Source organism: Osmerus mordax, chromosome 21 (genome assembly GCF_038355195.1).
Source record: "Osmerus mordax isolate fOsmMor3 chromosome 21, fOsmMor3.pri, whole genome shotgun sequence".
Lineage (NCBI taxonomy): Eukaryota > Metazoa > Chordata > Actinopteri > Osmeriformes > Osmeridae > Osmerus > Osmerus mordax.
The window spans coordinates 11,927,238-11,944,737 of NC_090070.1; the positions used below are offsets into that span (position 1 = coordinate 11,927,238).

The 17,500-nt window shown below is 51.1% G+C and overlaps 2 protein-coding genes and 1 long non-coding RNA gene across 3 annotated transcripts in view; 1 reads left to right on the forward strand and 2 right to left on the reverse strand.

The window, feature by feature from the left end:
• Positions 1–569: 569 nt before the first annotated feature.
• Positions 570–2,550, reverse strand: LOC136965578 (uncharacterized). Its single transcript, XR_010879317.1, has 5 exons — positions 2,433–2,550; positions 1,573–1,830; positions 1,271–1,420; positions 939–1,073; positions 570–623 (listed from the first exon to the last, which is right to left on the reverse strand). It is a non-coding gene; the product is annotated as an uncharacterized lncRNA (long non-coding RNA).
• Positions 2,551–4,604: 2,054 nt separating this feature from the next.
• tmc6b (transmembrane channel-like 6b) lies at positions 4,605–14,208 on the forward strand. Its single transcript, XM_067259154.1, has 20 exons — positions 4,605–4,870; positions 7,531–7,699; positions 8,254–8,392; positions 8,615–8,765; positions 8,905–9,063; positions 9,169–9,277; positions 9,411–9,492; positions 9,690–9,947; positions 10,096–10,319; positions 10,462–10,606; positions 10,905–11,060; positions 11,467–11,733; positions 11,883–11,980; positions 12,075–12,170; positions 12,273–12,313; positions 12,490–12,657; positions 12,733–12,915; positions 13,011–13,084; positions 13,259–13,349; positions 13,466–14,208. Exons 2-20 carry the CDS (start codon positions 7,644–7,646, stop codon positions 13,546–13,548), a joined length of 2,580 nt encoding a protein of 859 aa, XP_067115255.1. The 5' UTR covers positions 4,605–4,870; positions 7,531–7,643; the 3' UTR covers positions 13,549–14,208.
• A 1,072-nt stretch (positions 14,209–15,280) lies between these two features.
• The window catches only part of notum1b (notum, palmitoleoyl-protein carboxylesterase b), an 8,348-nt gene continuing 6,128 nt past the window's right edge, over positions 15,281–17,500 (reverse strand). The window contains exons 6-11 of the mRNA XM_067259153.1: positions 17,342–17,444; positions 16,998–17,189; positions 16,204–16,301; positions 15,914–16,061; positions 15,753–15,800; positions 15,281–15,632 (exon numbers count right to left, since the gene is read on the reverse strand). Coding sequence (XP_067115254.1) covers positions 15,281–15,632; positions 15,753–15,800; positions 15,914–16,061; positions 16,204–16,301; positions 16,998–17,189; positions 17,342–17,444 — 941 coding nt within the window. The remainder of the gene's footprint in view (positions 15,633–15,752; positions 15,801–15,913; positions 16,062–16,203; positions 16,302–16,997; positions 17,190–17,341; positions 17,445–17,500) is intronic.

Consider the following 17,500-nt stretch of genomic DNA (forward strand, 5'->3'; position numbering starts at 1 on the left):
CAGACCTCTCTCTCACACACACTCACACACACACACACAGACTCACACACACACACACACACAGACTCTCTCACACACACACGCACACACACACAGACTCTCTCACACACACACGCACAGACTCTCACACACACACACACACACACAGACTCACACACACAAACAGACTCTCTCACACACACACGCACACACACACAGACTCTCTCGCACACACACACAGACATATTTCCAGGACTGACCTCCGCACCACCATGACCAGACTGAGGACGAGGAGGCTGAGGATTCCGATGAGGAAGAGCAGAGGGGTGTTCAGACACGGCAGGTCCAGGGAACCACGCGTGTAGAACCCGTAGAACAGAGGAGAACGTTCCCAGAAATCCCTGAGAGAACGTTTGAGGGAGAGAGTGTAAGAGAGGGGAACAAGGAACACTCACACATTCTGTCTCTCTCTCACACACACACACACACACATTGCCTCACACACACACACACACATTCCCTCACACAAACACACACACATTCTCTCTCACACACACACACACACACACATTCTCTCTCACACACACTCACCGAGCCCAGGAAGAGGTCTGTAAAGGTGTCGTTCCCTCCCCACACTAGCGGTTCTGAACAAGCACAGCGTCAACAAAAACAACATGACAACGTCAACACATGACATCAGAAATAAAACTACACATTATTAACACAGTTTCATTCGTATAAAGGCTCCACAGATCCAAACCACGTCGCTTTGGATTAAAGAAATCCGCTAAGTGAGCTGACTGTCTCTGTAATCCCAGCGGGGGGGGGTTTGGAGAGCGCCCCCCTACGCCTCACCTGTGGTGTTGCCCCCTACGCCTCACCTGTGGTGTTGCCCCCTACGTCTCACCTGTGGTGTTGCCCCCTACGCCTCACCTGTGGTGTTGCCCCCTACGCCTCACCTGTGGTGTTGCCTCTGCCGAAGCGCCTGGAAGGTTCCAGGATGGAGCCGGAGATGATAAGACAGTGCAGCAGGCTGCAGAAGATCAGGTACCTCAGGAACAGGAAGTATGCCTTCACACCCACACCAAACCTCCCTGGGGGGGCGGCGGGGGGGGGGGGGGGGGGGGGGGCGGTGGCGGGGGCGGGGGGGGGGGTGAGGACGAGGGAGAGGAGGAGGGGGAGAGGAGAGAGGATGGGGATGAGGGGAAAGGTTGTGTGTGAAGGTGTTGTGTGGGTACATGCACACAGGTACTGAACACACAGACACACACACACAGTCCTTGTTTCTCACCCTCGATGGTGTGCAGTGTCTGTCTCCATGGCAGCAGCCTTGGGATGGCCCCTCCCACCTGCTGCCAGAGCCTCTTCCTGGCGATGCTCTGGCTCCGCCTCCACGACTCCCCAGGAGCCAATGGAACGCATCTGCAGTCTCCTCCTGTCCCTGATTGACAGGTTGGAACAGGAACGATTGTCTATCCACTGCTCTCAACTTTATCTGGCTTCTGGTGAAATTCATCAGTAAATTTGTGCGTGTGTGAGAATGTGTGCTTGTGCATGTGTGTGTATGTGTGTGTGTGTGTGTGTGAGGCCTACCTGGCCTCCCTCTTTGCCTGCATACACACAGCCAGGCTCCTCAGAGGCTCACTGGAGGCCTTGTCTTTGGAACCTCTAGCCAGGAGAACATGACGGCAGTTCTCCCCAGGCTTCGGCTCTGCATCCTGGGCCACGCTGTATACCCGCTCCCTCTGTCTGACGTGGGGCCTGTAAGCCTGGGAGCTGGGAAGCTGGTAAAGATCTCAGTCTGATAGTAGATGCATGACTCATCGGATACGATGGAGTCACCACTGTCACCTGTGGGGGAGAGAGGGGAGAGAGGGGAGAGGGGGGAGAGGGGGGAGAGAGGGGAGAGGGGGGAGAGAGGGGGGAGAGGGGAGAGGGGGGAGAGAGGGGGGAGAGGGGGGAGAGAGAGGGGAGAGAGGGGAGAGGGGGGAGAGAGGGTAAGAGGGCGAAGGGGACAGGGCGAGAGGGAGGGAGGGGAGAGGGGGCAGGGTGGCAGGGGTGGATTAGAAAGTACCAGTAAGAGAGAGAAAGGAAGGAAGAGGGGGAAGGGGAGTAAGAGTCATATTTGCTTTGTCACATGGTAACATCTCTGACCAATGAGAAGCAAGTAGGCAGTAGTTGCAAACATCACAGGAAGTAATACACACAAATTCTTCAGAACTTCAACAGGAAATTAGATAGCTGTACATTTTCTCTCAGAAATAAAAGAACATATTTGGTTGTCAGGTACATATTTGCTTATTCCAGGTAGAATCATCTGAAATAAATACTTTGTTTTTAGGTATTCACACACATACAGAGACACACACACTCTGTAGAACCCCACACACAACCACACACAGAGAGACACGGACATGCACACAGACACACACCTACACACACAAATATCTTACTTGAAAGCATTGTTCGGAACTTGACAGTCTTTGCGTACTTCATCCTCCAATGTTTCCTCTGCATTCAACACAGACACACACACAGACACCCTAAACACACACTCGCATCACACAAACCTCTTCCGCGTACGCAGACGGCTCTGCCCACCCTCACACACCGAGCACACTTCAACAGACTCCAGATCAGCCTGGATGTGTGAACTTCACCGTACTGCTCTGACGGACGTCACATGACAGGAAATGTAGAAACGATTTGAAGCTGAGTCTATAAATATTGAGCAGTGTTGACAACTCACAGAAACACACACTTCCTATGCAGAGGCAGGCATATGCACACACGCACACACACACACGCACACACACACCTTCATAGGCCAGGAGGATTGTCCTGACCAGGGTGAGTAGGGAGAGGGGGGGTCTTACATTTACATTTACATTTAGTCATTTAGCAGACGCTCTTATCAGAGCAACTTACAGTAAGTACAGGGACATTCCCCCGAGGCAAGCAGGGTGAAGTGTCTTGCCCAAGGACACAGCGTCAGTTGGCATGATCGGGAATCGAACTGGCAACCTTCGGATTACTAGCCCGATTCCCTCACCACTCAGCCACCTGACTCCCTTGGTCTTGGTATGGAAACTCTCTGTGTAATAAGCATGAACATAGAAGACATATTATAGACGTCTCTCTTGCTGTGTATAGGGAGTCAGAGTGGCCTGAGCGGTGAGGGAATCGGGCTAGTAATCCGAAGGTTGCCAGTTCGATTCCCGGTCATGCCAACTGATGTTGTGTCCTTGGGCAAGGCACTTCACCCTACTTGCCTCGGGGGAATGTCCCTGTACTTACTGTAAGTCGCCTCTGGATAAGAGCGTCTGCTAAATGACTAAATGTAATGTAAATGTAATCTCTCTCTCTATGTATATATTAACAGTATGTGTATAGGCAATATATGTATAGATGTCTCTCTCACTGTTTATCTCTCTCACTCACACACACTCCTGTGTGCGGGGAGAACAAACATTTCCTTCCTGTTTCAGGTAGTTGCTCTGAGTATCTGCTGCTATGACAGAAGTGGACTAACCATGTGTCTGCGTGTGTGTCTGTGTGTGTACGTGTGTGTGTGTGTGTGTGTGTCAGACAGAGCTACAGAGATTAATGTCTGTTGACACTGCAGTCAAAGACGGATTTCTGCATGAATGCTGGCTGCAGAAAACTCCCACACAACCACAAACCAGTTATCAAAGACGTCTCTAAGTAGGCTATATGGAAACTATTGGGGTTAACGTTGGGTGTCATTCTGACATTCCAGAAAAGGCCTACTGGTAAAGAGATCGACACAGTCATAGCGTCAAAAATATCTCGTGAAATTGGGTGAAATCAACGTAATTCCGCGTGTATGCGATTTTTTCTTTAGTGGTTTTAACGGTTAGGTGGTTTTACATTTAGTCATTTAGCAGACGCTCTTATCCAGAGCGAGTGTTTTAACGGTTACCTACTTATCTAGAGCGAGTGTTTTAACGGTTACCTACTTATCTACCTTAAACTACATATCCCAGAGTTCCGTTGCTGCTCCTCCCTAAAAAGCTGTAGGTGCAGCCAGGTGTATTTTAGAAAACAAACGAACAATCACAGAACAGGTGAGTTTGCCCAAATATTACATTTCGGTTATGAATTTATCTCAATCCTTTGTTATGAATAAGTAATAGAGGAGAATACGAATACTGATTAGTCATGCGAAGCATTGTCTTAGACTTGCGACATGTTATGTTGCTTTGCTTCGCTTGTTCAGACATCGTTACGCAACTGGCTCTTGTCCATGTCATCAGAAATATGTATTCATTTGCGTTGCATTCCTGCTTGCCTGTTGAGACAATTGACATAGGCTACGAGGATACTATTCGACTGGCCCATAGATGTACGTGGCAGTGATTGTTTGAACCTGCTTCAAACAATAGAAACAAAGTATAGAACATTCCTTTAAAGAGCACATTTTTATCTGTTGTGGAATGAATCTCACGTCAGCGGACAGCCAGGACAGGCCAGGACAGGACAGAACAGTTGTCCTAAATCCTGTACGATTAGGGAACAGCAATGAATTGGAGTCTACTATTTGTCGGGAACTTTTTTTGAGGGGGGGGGGGGTTCTATATGTTAGTGAAGTCGATTACATCGCTTCAGTGAGACTGGACTGAAACAGACCAGAAGGTAGATGGTTTGGCAGGACGACTGACGGTCAAAGCCAACTTGAGCGAAAAGAAAATCTACTTTGTCGTCCGTTATTAACTTTTAACACGCTAAATCAACTTTTGACACCCCTATGCGACAATGGACAGCTCCGCTGCCTAGATACCCATGCCGAGGTATTTTGACTGTGGGGCAGCGCAGCGCAGATTGAGCTGCAAGAGGAAAGTTTCTAACAGGTCCAGCGAGTTCCAACCGGGTGAGTGAACGAATTGAACTGTTGTTTTATAGTGTAGCCTACACTATCCCAACTGTTATATTGATTTGCATTTATGTGATCTTTTATGGTGTTGTTAAACCGTTGGCAACGGTCGCGCTGTCCCCAGGCTATTGTTGCAACTTCACTCTGAAACTTTATGACCCGGTTTAGAAAACAATCCAACGTTCAAACTACCCAGCCTACTCAGTCATTTTTGTGTCCACTTTTAAAATAGTAGGCTACAGTTTAGGGATTTACATTTTTCTCTTGGTGTCCACGGAGGCAAGCAAGAGAGAGACTGTAAATGTGAGACGTTGTTGTAGGCTAGGCTTCGCTGTCAGAATCCGTCATCCGTGAGACACGGTTGATTTGTCGCCAGTACGGCCGTTCACCCGTTAAGCTCGCTCTGCAAAACTGAGGGTAGAGTCTGGCGGTTGGACAAACGCTTCTGTCCAACCACTTCTGACTTGGGTTTATTTTTGTTCTGGTCTTTTGATACAAAACCAAGTATGACAGCTGTAACGTTAGACGACAGGCTGCGTGATTAGTAACTTAATATTGGATTTAACTCAACAGCCGAGTTCCGTTCATTAAATCCTACTTTTGCTCATTTGAACACAGATACTCGGTTCACGGTTCCCGCACAACACAGATCATAAATCGGTCCCGTCCCCCCCTCACTCTCACCCCCTCACTCCCAGCTTCACCCCCACCCCTCCTCTCCAACAAGACCAGACCAGGCACTAGATTATTTGGAAAGCAGTGAAGTAATTGTGGAAAATTGACAACGCATGGTATTCAAACAAACACTTGGCACACCTTGCTTGACGGCATCCTGGGCATGTCTTTGTGGTTTCGATAGCTATGTGTTTACTCAGAATTGAAATCATACATTCATCAGTGTTGACGTCTGCTTGCAGCACCACATTCTATAGTTTGTTGCCATGGGAATACTAACTGACCTTGTAGCGCATAGTGGTGTCCTAAATCTAGGCCCTGCAGCCGAAATTTGTTACTATTATTATTGTTTTATCTGTCTGACGTGACCTCTCTGTGACCACAAAATACTTGGGACGATTTTAGCACCACAGGGCAACGTTGTGGTGTGTGTGTGTGTGCGTCATAATTACTCCCACATTTCCGTGTTTTTCTTGCTATGGGAGGATTTTATGGACATGTTCTTGTTTATAATTTACTCTCCTCACTCATCCCTGTTCTCAAATTCACAATGGCCTCTCTCTCTTCTCTTCTCTCTCTCCTCTCTTCTCCCTCTCTCTTCTCTTCTCTCTCTCTCCTCTCTTCTCCCTCTCTCTTCTCTCTCTCTCTTCTCTTCTCTCTCTCCTCTCTTCTCCCTCTCTCTTCTCTCTCTCTCTCTTTTCTCTTCACTCTCTCTCTCTCTCTCTCTCTCTCTCTCTCTCTCTCTCTCTCTCTCTCTCTCTCTCTCTCTCTCTCTCTCTCTCTCCCCTCTCTCTCTCTCTCTTATTTCACTCTTGACTCTGCTTCTTCTCCTCTGTCCTTTCCCCACATTGTTCTTACTGTTTTCTTTAGCCCTCTGCTCTCTGTGTTCTTACACACACACACACACACACACACTCAGCTGGGTCCCGTCCATGCTGTAGTACAGACCCATCCTTTGCAGGGTCTGTTTCCCATTTTTCTGTCCAAAATCTCCCCGAACTTCTCACACACACACACACTAGAGCACACACTAACTGACCTATTTTACACACACACACGCACACACAGTACTGGGCCCCTCACATCCCTCTGTGCTGATTGGCTGTTGACCCCTCCCCAGAAGCCTGTGATGATTCATAAAGGAGAAGTTCTTTGCCTGGAAAAGAATAAGGCAACAAACCCACGGACCAACATCCAGAATTACAACACACACCACACACACACACTCACTCACAAACACACACACACCACACACACACACCACACACTCACAAACACACACCACACACCCACACACCATACACACACACAATACAGTCCTAACAGCTTAATGCCAGTCTTTCGGGGTAAGCTCAGCTGGATAGTGTAAACACTCCCAACATTGTTACTGCTCACCTGAACTCTGCTGTCCAGAGTCCATTCTGACTGGCTGACTGCCTGACTGACTGACTGTCTGTCTGGCTGATATAAAGGCAAACTTCTTTGATATAGTACTGTGTTCTTGGTGGTTGGAAAAACAAACAATGTTTGTTGCAGTTTTGCAACAATGTAGCTTATCTAAACACAGATTTTCTTAATTAAATGGGGCTGTGTGGAAAAATCAACACATGCATCTCACTGTTTCTCACACACACACACACACACACACACACACACACACACACACACACACACGTGTGGCATACTCTTAACCCTTCAACTGTGTCACACGGTGAGAAGAGTGTCACTCACACTGGCACGTCATTCACAGAGTAGAATGAAATAATGACTCCTGTGTGTGTGTGTGTGTGTGTGTGTGTGTGTGTGTATGTGAGTGTGTGTGTGTGTGTGAGAGAGCTGGGGCAAGCTGAGACTAGAATACAGAATTGTCCTCAAATCAGCCCCACCCTATAGAGCCTAACATTCTTTCTACTCTCTCTCTCTCTCCCCCCCCCCTCTCTCTCTCTCTCTCTCTCTCCCTCTCCCCCTCTCTCTCTCCTCAGGTCCACCACAATGACAGGGGGGGCGGTCTCTGAGAGGGTGCGACCCCTCTTTGTGATTGGATGACAGTCTGTCAGAGGGAAAGAGAGGAGAGAAGGAGGAAGAGAAGATAAGAATGTCTCGAAACGTCAACTTTGAACTAAACCCCCACCTCCTAGAAGCTGGACTAGAGTGAGAAGCTCTCCTCTCCTTTCCTCCTCTCCTCCTCTCCTCCATTCATCCCTCTCTACTTCATGCTCTCTCTCTCTGTCTCTCTCTCTATGTCTCTCTCTCTCTCTCCCCCTAGTGTCTGGAGCTCCTTTGTTTCTGCAGACAAATACTCTTTGTGTGTGTGTGCTTTCATGTGTGTGTGTGTGTGTGTGCTTTCATGTGATGTGTGTGTGCTTTCATGTGATGTGTGTGTGTGTGTGTGAGTGTGCTTTCATGTGATGTGTGTGTGCTTTCATGTGATGTGTGTGTGTGTGTGTGTGTTTGTGCTTTCATGTGTGTGTGTATGTGTGTGTTTGTGCTTTCATGTGTGTGTGTGTGTGTCTCCTGAGCATCTGATACACAGTGATCTCTGATCTGCTGTGTGACTCACTTCCTGTGGTGCTCTGCTGTAAAAGGTCCCCATGGAGACAGAACCCCCTCCAACAGGGTTCTGTGGCCTGGACTACGTGACTGTCACGCCTCCTAAACTGTCCCGTGTGCGTGTGTGTGCGTGTGTGTGCGTGTGTGTGTACCAGGAGCCCCGCGGATGAGGAGGGGGTCCATGACTCGTTCAGTCAGCTGATAGCAGAGCAGAGTCAGGATGGAGGATCTTCACAGGGGATGGAACTGCAGCAGCTGCAGAGAGACCTGGACGAGGAGGAGCAAGGTGTGTGTGTACGTGTGTGTGTGTGTCTGTGTACGTGTGTGTGTGTGTGTGTGTGTGTACACGGGGAGAGGGGGATGAGAAAATGTGCATCACACTGTATCTGTGTGTGTGTGAGCGAGAGAAAAGATTGAGAATATAATTTCCCTCTCTTTTTCTCCCTCTCCCCCTCCCTTCCTGTCTCTCCCTCCTCTCCCCCTTCTCAGACCTAGTACCCAACCTGCCCCGCCCAGGCTCTGAGCCCTGGACCGGGCGCAAGGGGGATGGCGAGGGGGGAGGACGAGGAGGAGGAGGGGGGGGGGAGGCAGGTGGACCCCCTGGTGGAGGAGCGCTGGTCCTCCGCCACCCTCAGGATCCTGTCCTCCATGCCCAGCAGAACCATCGGTCAGTCCACCACCTCCGCTGGGCCGCATGCGTGTGTGTGTGTGTATACACGGTATATATTTAAGTGTGTATACTGCATGTGTGTGTGTGTGTGTGTATACACGGTATGTATTTAAGTGTGTATACTGCATGTGTGCAGGTAGGAGCAGAGGCGCAGTGATCTCTCAGTACTACAACAGGACCATGCAGCTGAGGAGGCGCAGACAGAGCCGGCCCTCCATCAGAGACTTCTCCCGCTCCGCACGCCCCAGTATCCGTGGTTACGGCGTGGAGACCGACGGCAGCGACTCCGGACGAGGTGAGGGAACACACACACACGCTTGAACACAGACACACAGATCACTCGATGTAACTAACGTGTGTGTGTGTGTGTGTGTGTGTGTGTGTGTGTGTGTGTGTGTAGTGGATAAGAGGGACCTGCTGGTGAACAACCTCCAGAACCTGTCTCTGAGTGACAGGGTGAGGATGCTCAGAGCCATGCCACTCAGTGTGGCTGAGAAGAGAGAGCTCAGGTACACTGTCACCCCCCTCTCTCTCTCTCTCTCTCTCTCTCCTCTCTCTCTCTCTCTCTCTCTCTCTCTCTCTCTCTCTCTAACTTGTATGTAACGTATGGTCTATGTTCCCTCCCCCCTTCCTCTCTCCCAGGTCGGAGTGTCATAAAGACCCTCGCTCCTTGTCCCGGAGCCGGATCCCCTGCTGCAGTCTCCTCAAGAATGACATCATCACCGTGAGTCCTGACGACAACAACAGGCAGCAAATTCCTGTTTTAAAAAAAAAACACATTCGGCTGTCTAAACAGGCTGACCGGACACTGTTTCAACACTGTTGCTGTCAGGAATGTAACATACGTCCTCCTCCTCCTCCTCCTTTCCATTTCCTCTTACTTCTCCATCTCATTCACACCCCCCCCCTCCCCTCCCCCAGGCCCTGAGGCAGGGCTGGTACAGCTGGCTCTCCTTCCTGCACTCCCTCCACCTGTGGCAGGTGGCGCTGAAGAGGGTGAGCGGCCGCTTCGGCACCGGCGTGCTCTCCTACTTCCTGTTCCTGAAGACCCTGCTGTTTTTCAACTGCTTCCTGTTCCTGGTGACGGGGCTCTTCCTGGTGCTGCCCCAGGCCGTCAGACCCCCGGACCCTCCCCTGGGAGGGCAGCCCTTCTCTGGGCTGGAGCTGCTCACCGGAGGGGTGAGGACCGGAGACCCACCACATGGGGTGGGGGAGGGGGGGGATGGAGAGGGTGGTGTGGAGTCATTTTGATCACTCTCTCTCTCTCTCTCTCTCTCTCTCTCTCTCTCTCTCTCTCTCTCTCTCTCTCTCTCTCTCCTCCTCTCAGGGTTATTTCTCTGACTCGGTGCTGTACTATGGCTACTACAGTAACTTCACCCTGTACAAGAGTTGTGAGAGAGAGAGCTTTAACGGTACCGGCTCTGATACCGGCTCTGCTACCGGCTCTGCTACCGTCACCTCCTGTCACCATCTGTCCTACAACATGCCGCTTGCCTACTTCTTCACCATCGGAATGGCTTTCTTCATCACCTGCATCATCCTCGTCTACAGGTGTGTGTGTGTGGGGGGGGGGGGGGGTTTGTATAGCGTTTGTGTTTTTAAGTTTTTCCATGCCTTTTTTATTAGTGTCTGGGTGCTTTGTGTGTGTATGATGTACCTCTGACGTGTGTGTCTGGTGTGTGTGTGTGTCCAGCATGTCCAAGTCGTTCGGCAAGAGTTTCAGGATAGACAAGTCGTGCGGCCTGCTGGCCTTGAAGGTGTTCTGCTCCTGGGATTTCAAGGTCATCAAGAGGTCATCAGTCAGACTCATGTCGGAGAACATCAGCACCCAGATCAAGGTAGGGCTGGACACACACACACACACACACACTGTTCATGGGAACACACAGTATTTCTGCTCCCACACACTTAGTGAAAACCAATGTGATGAGGTCATATATTTTCTCTCGCATTCACTACTCCCCCTCCCTCTCTCCTATCCTTCCCTCCCTATCCCTCCCTCTCTCCCTCCCTCTCTCCCACCCTATCCCTCTCCCTCCCTCCCTTCCACCCTCCCTCTCCTCCTATCCCTCCCTCCCTTCCACCCTCCCTCTCCTCCTATCCCTCCCTCTCTTCCCCCCCCCCCCCCCCCCCCAGGAGCTGCTAGCGGAGCTGGGCCGGGGGCAGGAGCAGCGTTCCTGGGCTCAGAGGCTGTGGAGACTGACTGTCCACAGCCTGGCCTGGGCCATCTGCACCGGCAGCACCGTGGCCTGCGCCCTGGCTGTCTACTACTTCTCTGAGTACATGCACAAGGTGTGTGTGTGTGTGTCTGAGGTGTGTGTGTGTCTGAGGTGTGTGTGTGTGTGTCTGAGGTGTGTGTGTGTCTGAGGTGTGTGTGTGTGTGTGTCTGAGGTGTGTGTGTGTTTGTCTGAGGTGTGTGTGTGTGTGTGTCTGAGGTGTGTGTGTGTGTCTGAGGTGTGTGAGGTGTTTGTGTGTGTGTGTCTGAGGTGTGTATGTGTGTGTGTCTGAGGTGTGTGAGGTGTTTGTGTGTCTGAGGTGTGTATGTGTGTGTGTCTGAGGTGTGTGTGTGTCTGAGGTGTGTGAGGTGTGTATGTGTGTGTGTCTGAGGTGTGTGTGTATCTGTCTCTCCATCCCTCCTCACCTCCCTCTCTCCTCACCCCTCTGACCTCTCCCCTCTCCCTTCTCCCCCCCCCCCCAGGACCTCCAGTACAGAGCCCGGCACAGCAGTAACCCTCTGCTGAAGGAGGCCAGCCTGCTCGCTCTTCCTGTGGTGGTGTCCGTCATCAACCTGCTGCTCCCTGGCCTCTTCAACGCTGCCGCCTGGATGGAGGAGTACGACTCGCCCAGCGTGCGCACCTACGTGGCCATCGGCAGGAACCTGATGCTGAAGGCCAGTGTGTTGGGAGTGCTGTGTTACCACTGGCTGGGCAGGATAGCAGCCAACCCGCACAGTGTACGCCTGCAGGTGAGCAGCCCCCGGGTCCTACTGCCCCTAGGGTTCTAGGACTGTTCTAGTGTTTGAGTCTGGATCTGTCCCAACACTCCAGTTTTCTGTCTCCACATTGTAGTATGTGTATCTCCAGTGTTAACGTGCGTGTGTGTGTGTGTGTTCAGTGCTGGGAGAGTTTTGTAGGTCAGGAGTTGTACCGCTTCCTCCTGATGGACTTCATCTTCACCATCCTGGACACCTTGTTTGGAGAGTTCCTCTGGAGGTACCTGTCTCTCTCTCTACCTGTCTGTCTCTGTCTCTCTCTACCTCTGCATATTACATGTTCTCCTTCTCCCCCCCCCCCTCTCCCTCTGCAGGTTGTTCTCTGAGAAGGTTCTGAAGAGGAGGAGGAAGCCTGTGTTTGATATAGCCCGGAATGTTCTAGAACTCATCTATGGACAAACCCTGGCCTGGTAGGAAACACACACACACTCACACACACTCACACACACTCACACACCTCTCAGATACTAGTTCCCTTCCTTGTGAATAAAATGTGTGTGTGTGTGTGTCAGGTTGGGGGTGCTGTTCACCCCCCTGCTCCCTGCTCTCCATACCCCTCACTCACCATGACAACCACTCACTCACCATGACAACCATTCACTCACCATGACAACCATGAGAACCATGACCACAACCATGACAGTCTCAACCATGGCAACACCATGATCACAACCTCAATCATAGCTGTAATAACCATGACTAGAATCCAGCGCCCCCTAACCCCGCCCCTAACCCCGCCCCTAACCCCCGCCCCGTCCCCCCAGACCAGTCTGATGCTGAACTGCCAGGCCCCCAGGAAGCCTTACCGGGCCAGTCAGATGACCACCATCTTCATCACGCTGCTCTGCTTCCCGTCCTTCCTGGGCGCGGCCGTGTCCGTCCCTACACCATGTGGAGGTAGGGCTGTGTCTGACACACACACACACCTTTACCCACACACACACACCTCTAACCCCCCCCCCCCCCTCTCAGTATCGAGCCGTCGGCGCCACTGCGGCCCGTTCCGGGGCCTGGCCACCATGTTCCAGAGCGGGAAGCGCTGGGTGCTGCAGCTGGAGGCTGGGAACCCCAAACTGTCCTGGCTGGTGTGGGCCTACACCTACCTGGTGGAGAACCCCCTCTTCATCTTCCTGGCCGCTCTCAATCTTCCTGTGAGTGGAGGCCACACACACACACACACACATCATATCGACACACACAACCTCACATACACACACTCACACCTGCTCCCCTCCTCTCCTCCAGGATAGTCATCTACTTCCACACCCAGGTGCTGGACGGACAGAGGAAGATCATCAGCCTGCTGCAGGAGCAGATAGAGAACGTAGGACTCAACACACAAACACTCTAGAACACTCTTGACTCAACACTCTAGAACACTCCTGACTCAACACTCTAGAACACTCTACGGGTTACCCTAGACACCAACTATACATCTCTCCCTCTCTCTCCCCCCTCTCTCTCTCTCTCTCGCCCCCCCCTCTCTCTCTCTCTCCAGGAAGGAGAGGATAAGAAGTTCCTGATCACTCGTCTTCAGACCGTCCACGAGCAGAAACGCCCCCCACTCTGCTCAGAAACTCACCAGTCAGGTGTGTGTGTGGTGTGTCTCTGTGTGTGTGTGGCCGCATGCATGCTTCCGTGCCTATGTGTGTGTTTCTTTGATCAGTCCCATCTCCTAATTTCACAATTTAATAACCCTCTCCAGGACTCCAGCTGTTAGGCCCCCTACACCGACGACCCGGAGGCTGGAAGGAGACTGTTCTGACCCGACCGGCCAGACTGTTCTGACGCCAGCCGGCCAGACTGTTCTGACCCGACCGGGCCAGACTACATACTCTGAATAGGAAACCCTTGGTCATGTAGAGCCGTGCATGAGAGGCATGCCTGTGTCCTGGAGGAGTCGTAGTGTAAACAGGAAGTGCAAAGATGCATCTGTTAGCAGACAGTTTTGTCTCTGGACACGTGGGAGTTTAACTGGAACCCAGAAACTGCTGCCTTTTTAGTCAAAAGGAATCTTTATTTTTTTTGCTCTGTGGGAATCCAGAGGAAATAGATAAGGCCTTCCCCCTCAAACTGTACAAACTAGTTTTTACTAGTTTTTCTGGCATCTTTCTTGATTAATACTAGCACTTTTATACTGTGAACAAATAGAGAGTCTGTTTTTTAATGCAGAGAAAATGTTTTTTAATGTTTTATTGTTTAGACAGTGGTGATTTCATCAGCGTGTTCAGCTCATCTCTACTGTTGCCATGGTGCTAACGTAACTTTTTAATATAGAAGAATCTGATTGGTTAGTGTATACTGGAAATGATCTCATAACTGACCACTGGAACGGGAAGCTATTTAAATAGTCTCCAGGTTTTTTGTTTTCATATTTAACGCTTATTTTTTTATGTGGTGTCTGTGTGTTTCCGCACACAGTGCTTTTTAATAAAATATGTTTGATTCGTCCTTGGTGTGGCCTATAGTGTTTATTTACGTTCCTTGTGTTGATGGTGCACAAAATAATCTCTAGTTAAACTTCATTAACACTTAAATAATGACAGAGCAAAATGTATGCGTTTCCATAGTTACATTGAGCGGAACCCAGAACCTGAACACTAAGATTGGTTTTCAGAATACTTGTCGACCTCATCTGTTTGTTATGACAATGCAAATCCATCCAGAAAAGAAAGAGAACATTTACATTTTACACAGAGACCGAAATGAACTCTCCATTAAGATTTTCTATTGTAATTCTCAGAGTGCCAGAAGATGCGCTACATGTTTGATTATTCTCTCACATCCTCTCCTTTCTATCTCTTTTTTCACTCTTTGTCACCCTCTCCATCTCTCTCTCTTTTGTTTAGTTGAGAACTCAGGCACTCAGAGTTTTGAGTTTGTAAGTCCTACATTATACAAAAGTGTTATATATCTCTATGTATAATATACCTTGTACTATATCATGTGTATCTGTGTATTTTCATAGATGTTCTTAGAGAAGCAAATTACATGTTCATAAATGTACATCTTGTATTTTTCCTCCAGGTATAAACTACCTGAAAAGTCTAAAGTTATAACGTTATAAACAATATACTCAATTTACTCAACCATAAACAAGAAATTGAACAAAAAAGCTTAAATATATATAGTAAAATCTTCTGTTCATCCTGAAGAATACTGTGACTGAATTTCATACTGGGCCATGTGTAATGTCTGTTAAAAACATTGATTGATTTTGATTAATGTCAGTCTTGGTTTTCACTGTTTCCAGTGTTGTGGCCAGACTCTGTTTATCTGCTCAGGTTCGTCGAATCTAAACATCCTCAACTGAAAGTCGGCTGAGATTCAAACTTGCCTTCCACATTCCAGGTTCCAATCTCCAGTTCCACTGCGCAGAATTCTGTTCCAGACAACGACTACTCTACCACTTCAACATTTAATCCCCCCCCCCCCCCCCCCCCCCTCCACCCCCCCCCCCCCCCCCTCCCCCCCCTCCTCCTCCTCCCCCCCCCTCCTCCCCCTCCTCCTCCCCCCCCCTCTAGTTGCCGTTATTGAGCATGCCCAGTAGCCTCCCTGGGTCCAGGCCCTGCTGCTGCGCCACCTTCTGCACGTCGAAGCCCAGATGTTTCAGGAACTGCATCACGCCCACTTCCTGCCCCGTCAGCTGGTCCCTGACCGAGGGGCAGGTGGGGTTGCATTGGGGCCAGGGACAGCTGTCAATCAAATGCATGGGACAGCCCCTCAGGGGTGGGGCCTTGGAGTGTTTTTGGTGGTTGTTGTGGTGGTTGCCATGGCTGCCGTTGCCACGGGCGTTGGCGTGGAGACTGCGGTCCCAGCAGTGGAGGGCTCTGGGGAGGGAGGTGCCTTGGACTTGGATGTCCAGCCAATGACTGCAGAGATGGAGGTGGGTAATGGTTGTATGATATTGTTATAACCCTGTTGTGATGTCATAATGTTGCTGTGAGGTAATAATGTTGCTGTGAGGTCATAAACAGATGAACAAGACTGACCTCTTGGTGATGGTCTCATGAGACAGACAGGCAGGAACAAACATGGCCCTGTCAATCAATACACATCAATACACGTCAATACACCCGTTTATGTGTGAGTGTGTGTGTGTGTCTCTGTGTGAGTGTGTGTGTGTGTGTGTCTCTGTGTGTGTGTGTCTTACGGCACGTCCTGGAGTGTGTGTCGTAGCTGCTGCCCCAGGGTCTGGATGTATCTCCACTGAGTCTCCAGCAGGGGGCGCCCCGCCAGGTGAACATTGTCCACCATTAGCTGGGCCTCGTCAAACAGCCACTGGACCAGGAACACTGGACCTGCCCACACACACACACACAGAGATATACACACCACAGATACACACACAGAGACAAATATGAGCACACATTAACACTATCTTCAGACCCCCAGCACACACACACACACACACACCAGACGCTGGCACACACACTCTCTTACTCTGTATGGTGGGGAAGACTTTATATCCAAAGAAGCAGTTCCACTCCTCTCCTCTATGGACTTGTCTACAGGCCTCAGGAACCACCCCTCCCCAGTACCTGTACAGGAAACAGGAAGTATGTCATCACCCAATAACACCCCTCCCCAGTACCTGTACAGGAAACAGGAAGTATGTCATCACCCAATAACATTCCTCCCCAGTACCTGCACAGGAAACAGGAAGTATGTCATCACCCAACAACCCTTCCATCCATCACACTACCCCTCCCTCCCTCATCCTCCCTCCCTGATGCCCCCTCCCTCACCTGATCCCCCCCTCCCTCACCTGATCCCCCCCTCCCTCCCTGATCCCCCCCTCCCTCACCTGATCCCCCCCTCCCTCCCTGATCCCCCCCTCCCTCACCTGATCCCCCCTTCCTCCCTGATCCCCCCTCCCTCACCTGATCCCCCCCTCCCTCACCTGATCCCCCCCTCCCTCCCTGATCCCCCCCTCCCTCACCTGATCCCCCCTCCCTCACCTGATCCCCCTCTCCCTCACCTGATCCCCCCCTCCCTCCCTGATCCCCCCTCCCTCACCTGATCCCCCCTCCCTCCCTGATCCCCCTTCCCTCCCTGATCCCCCCTCCCTCACCTGATCCCCCCTCCCTCCCTCATCCTCCCTCCCTGATCCCCCCTCCCTCACCTGATCCCCCCTCCCTCACCTGATCCCCCCTCCCTCCCTGATCCCCCCTCCCTCACCTGATCCCCCCTCCCTCCCTGATCCCCCCTCCCTCACCTGATCCCCCCTCCCTCACCTGATCCCCCTCTCCACAGCCTCTGTGGGGGCGCAGCTGATGGTGTCCAGGCAGGCTGTCTTCCTGTAGGGCTTGTTGTCCAGGAACCAGCCTGAGTCCACCAGGGCCCTGACCCTCACTTCTGGGAAACCCTGTAGCAGCAGCTGCTCTGCCACGCGGTCCACGTTCAGCAGCACCCCGGTGCCGCCCGCACTGGGGGGGAGGGGGGGGAGGGGGGATCAGGGAGGGAGGGGGGATCAGGTGAGGGAGGGGGGATCAGGTGAGGTAAGAGCACGTCCTCGTTTACAACAGACAGAAGGCTTGTTCTGGGATTTTATCACACCCACACACACACACACACCTACCTGCTCCCAGACAGCAGCAGGACCTTGGCTTTGTCCAGACCTTTAGTCAGGAGCTTGTTCACCACCTCCCTGATGATCAGAGACCCCATGAAAGCATACTCACCTACACACACACACACATGACACAGACAAACAGACACGCATGACACACACATAAAC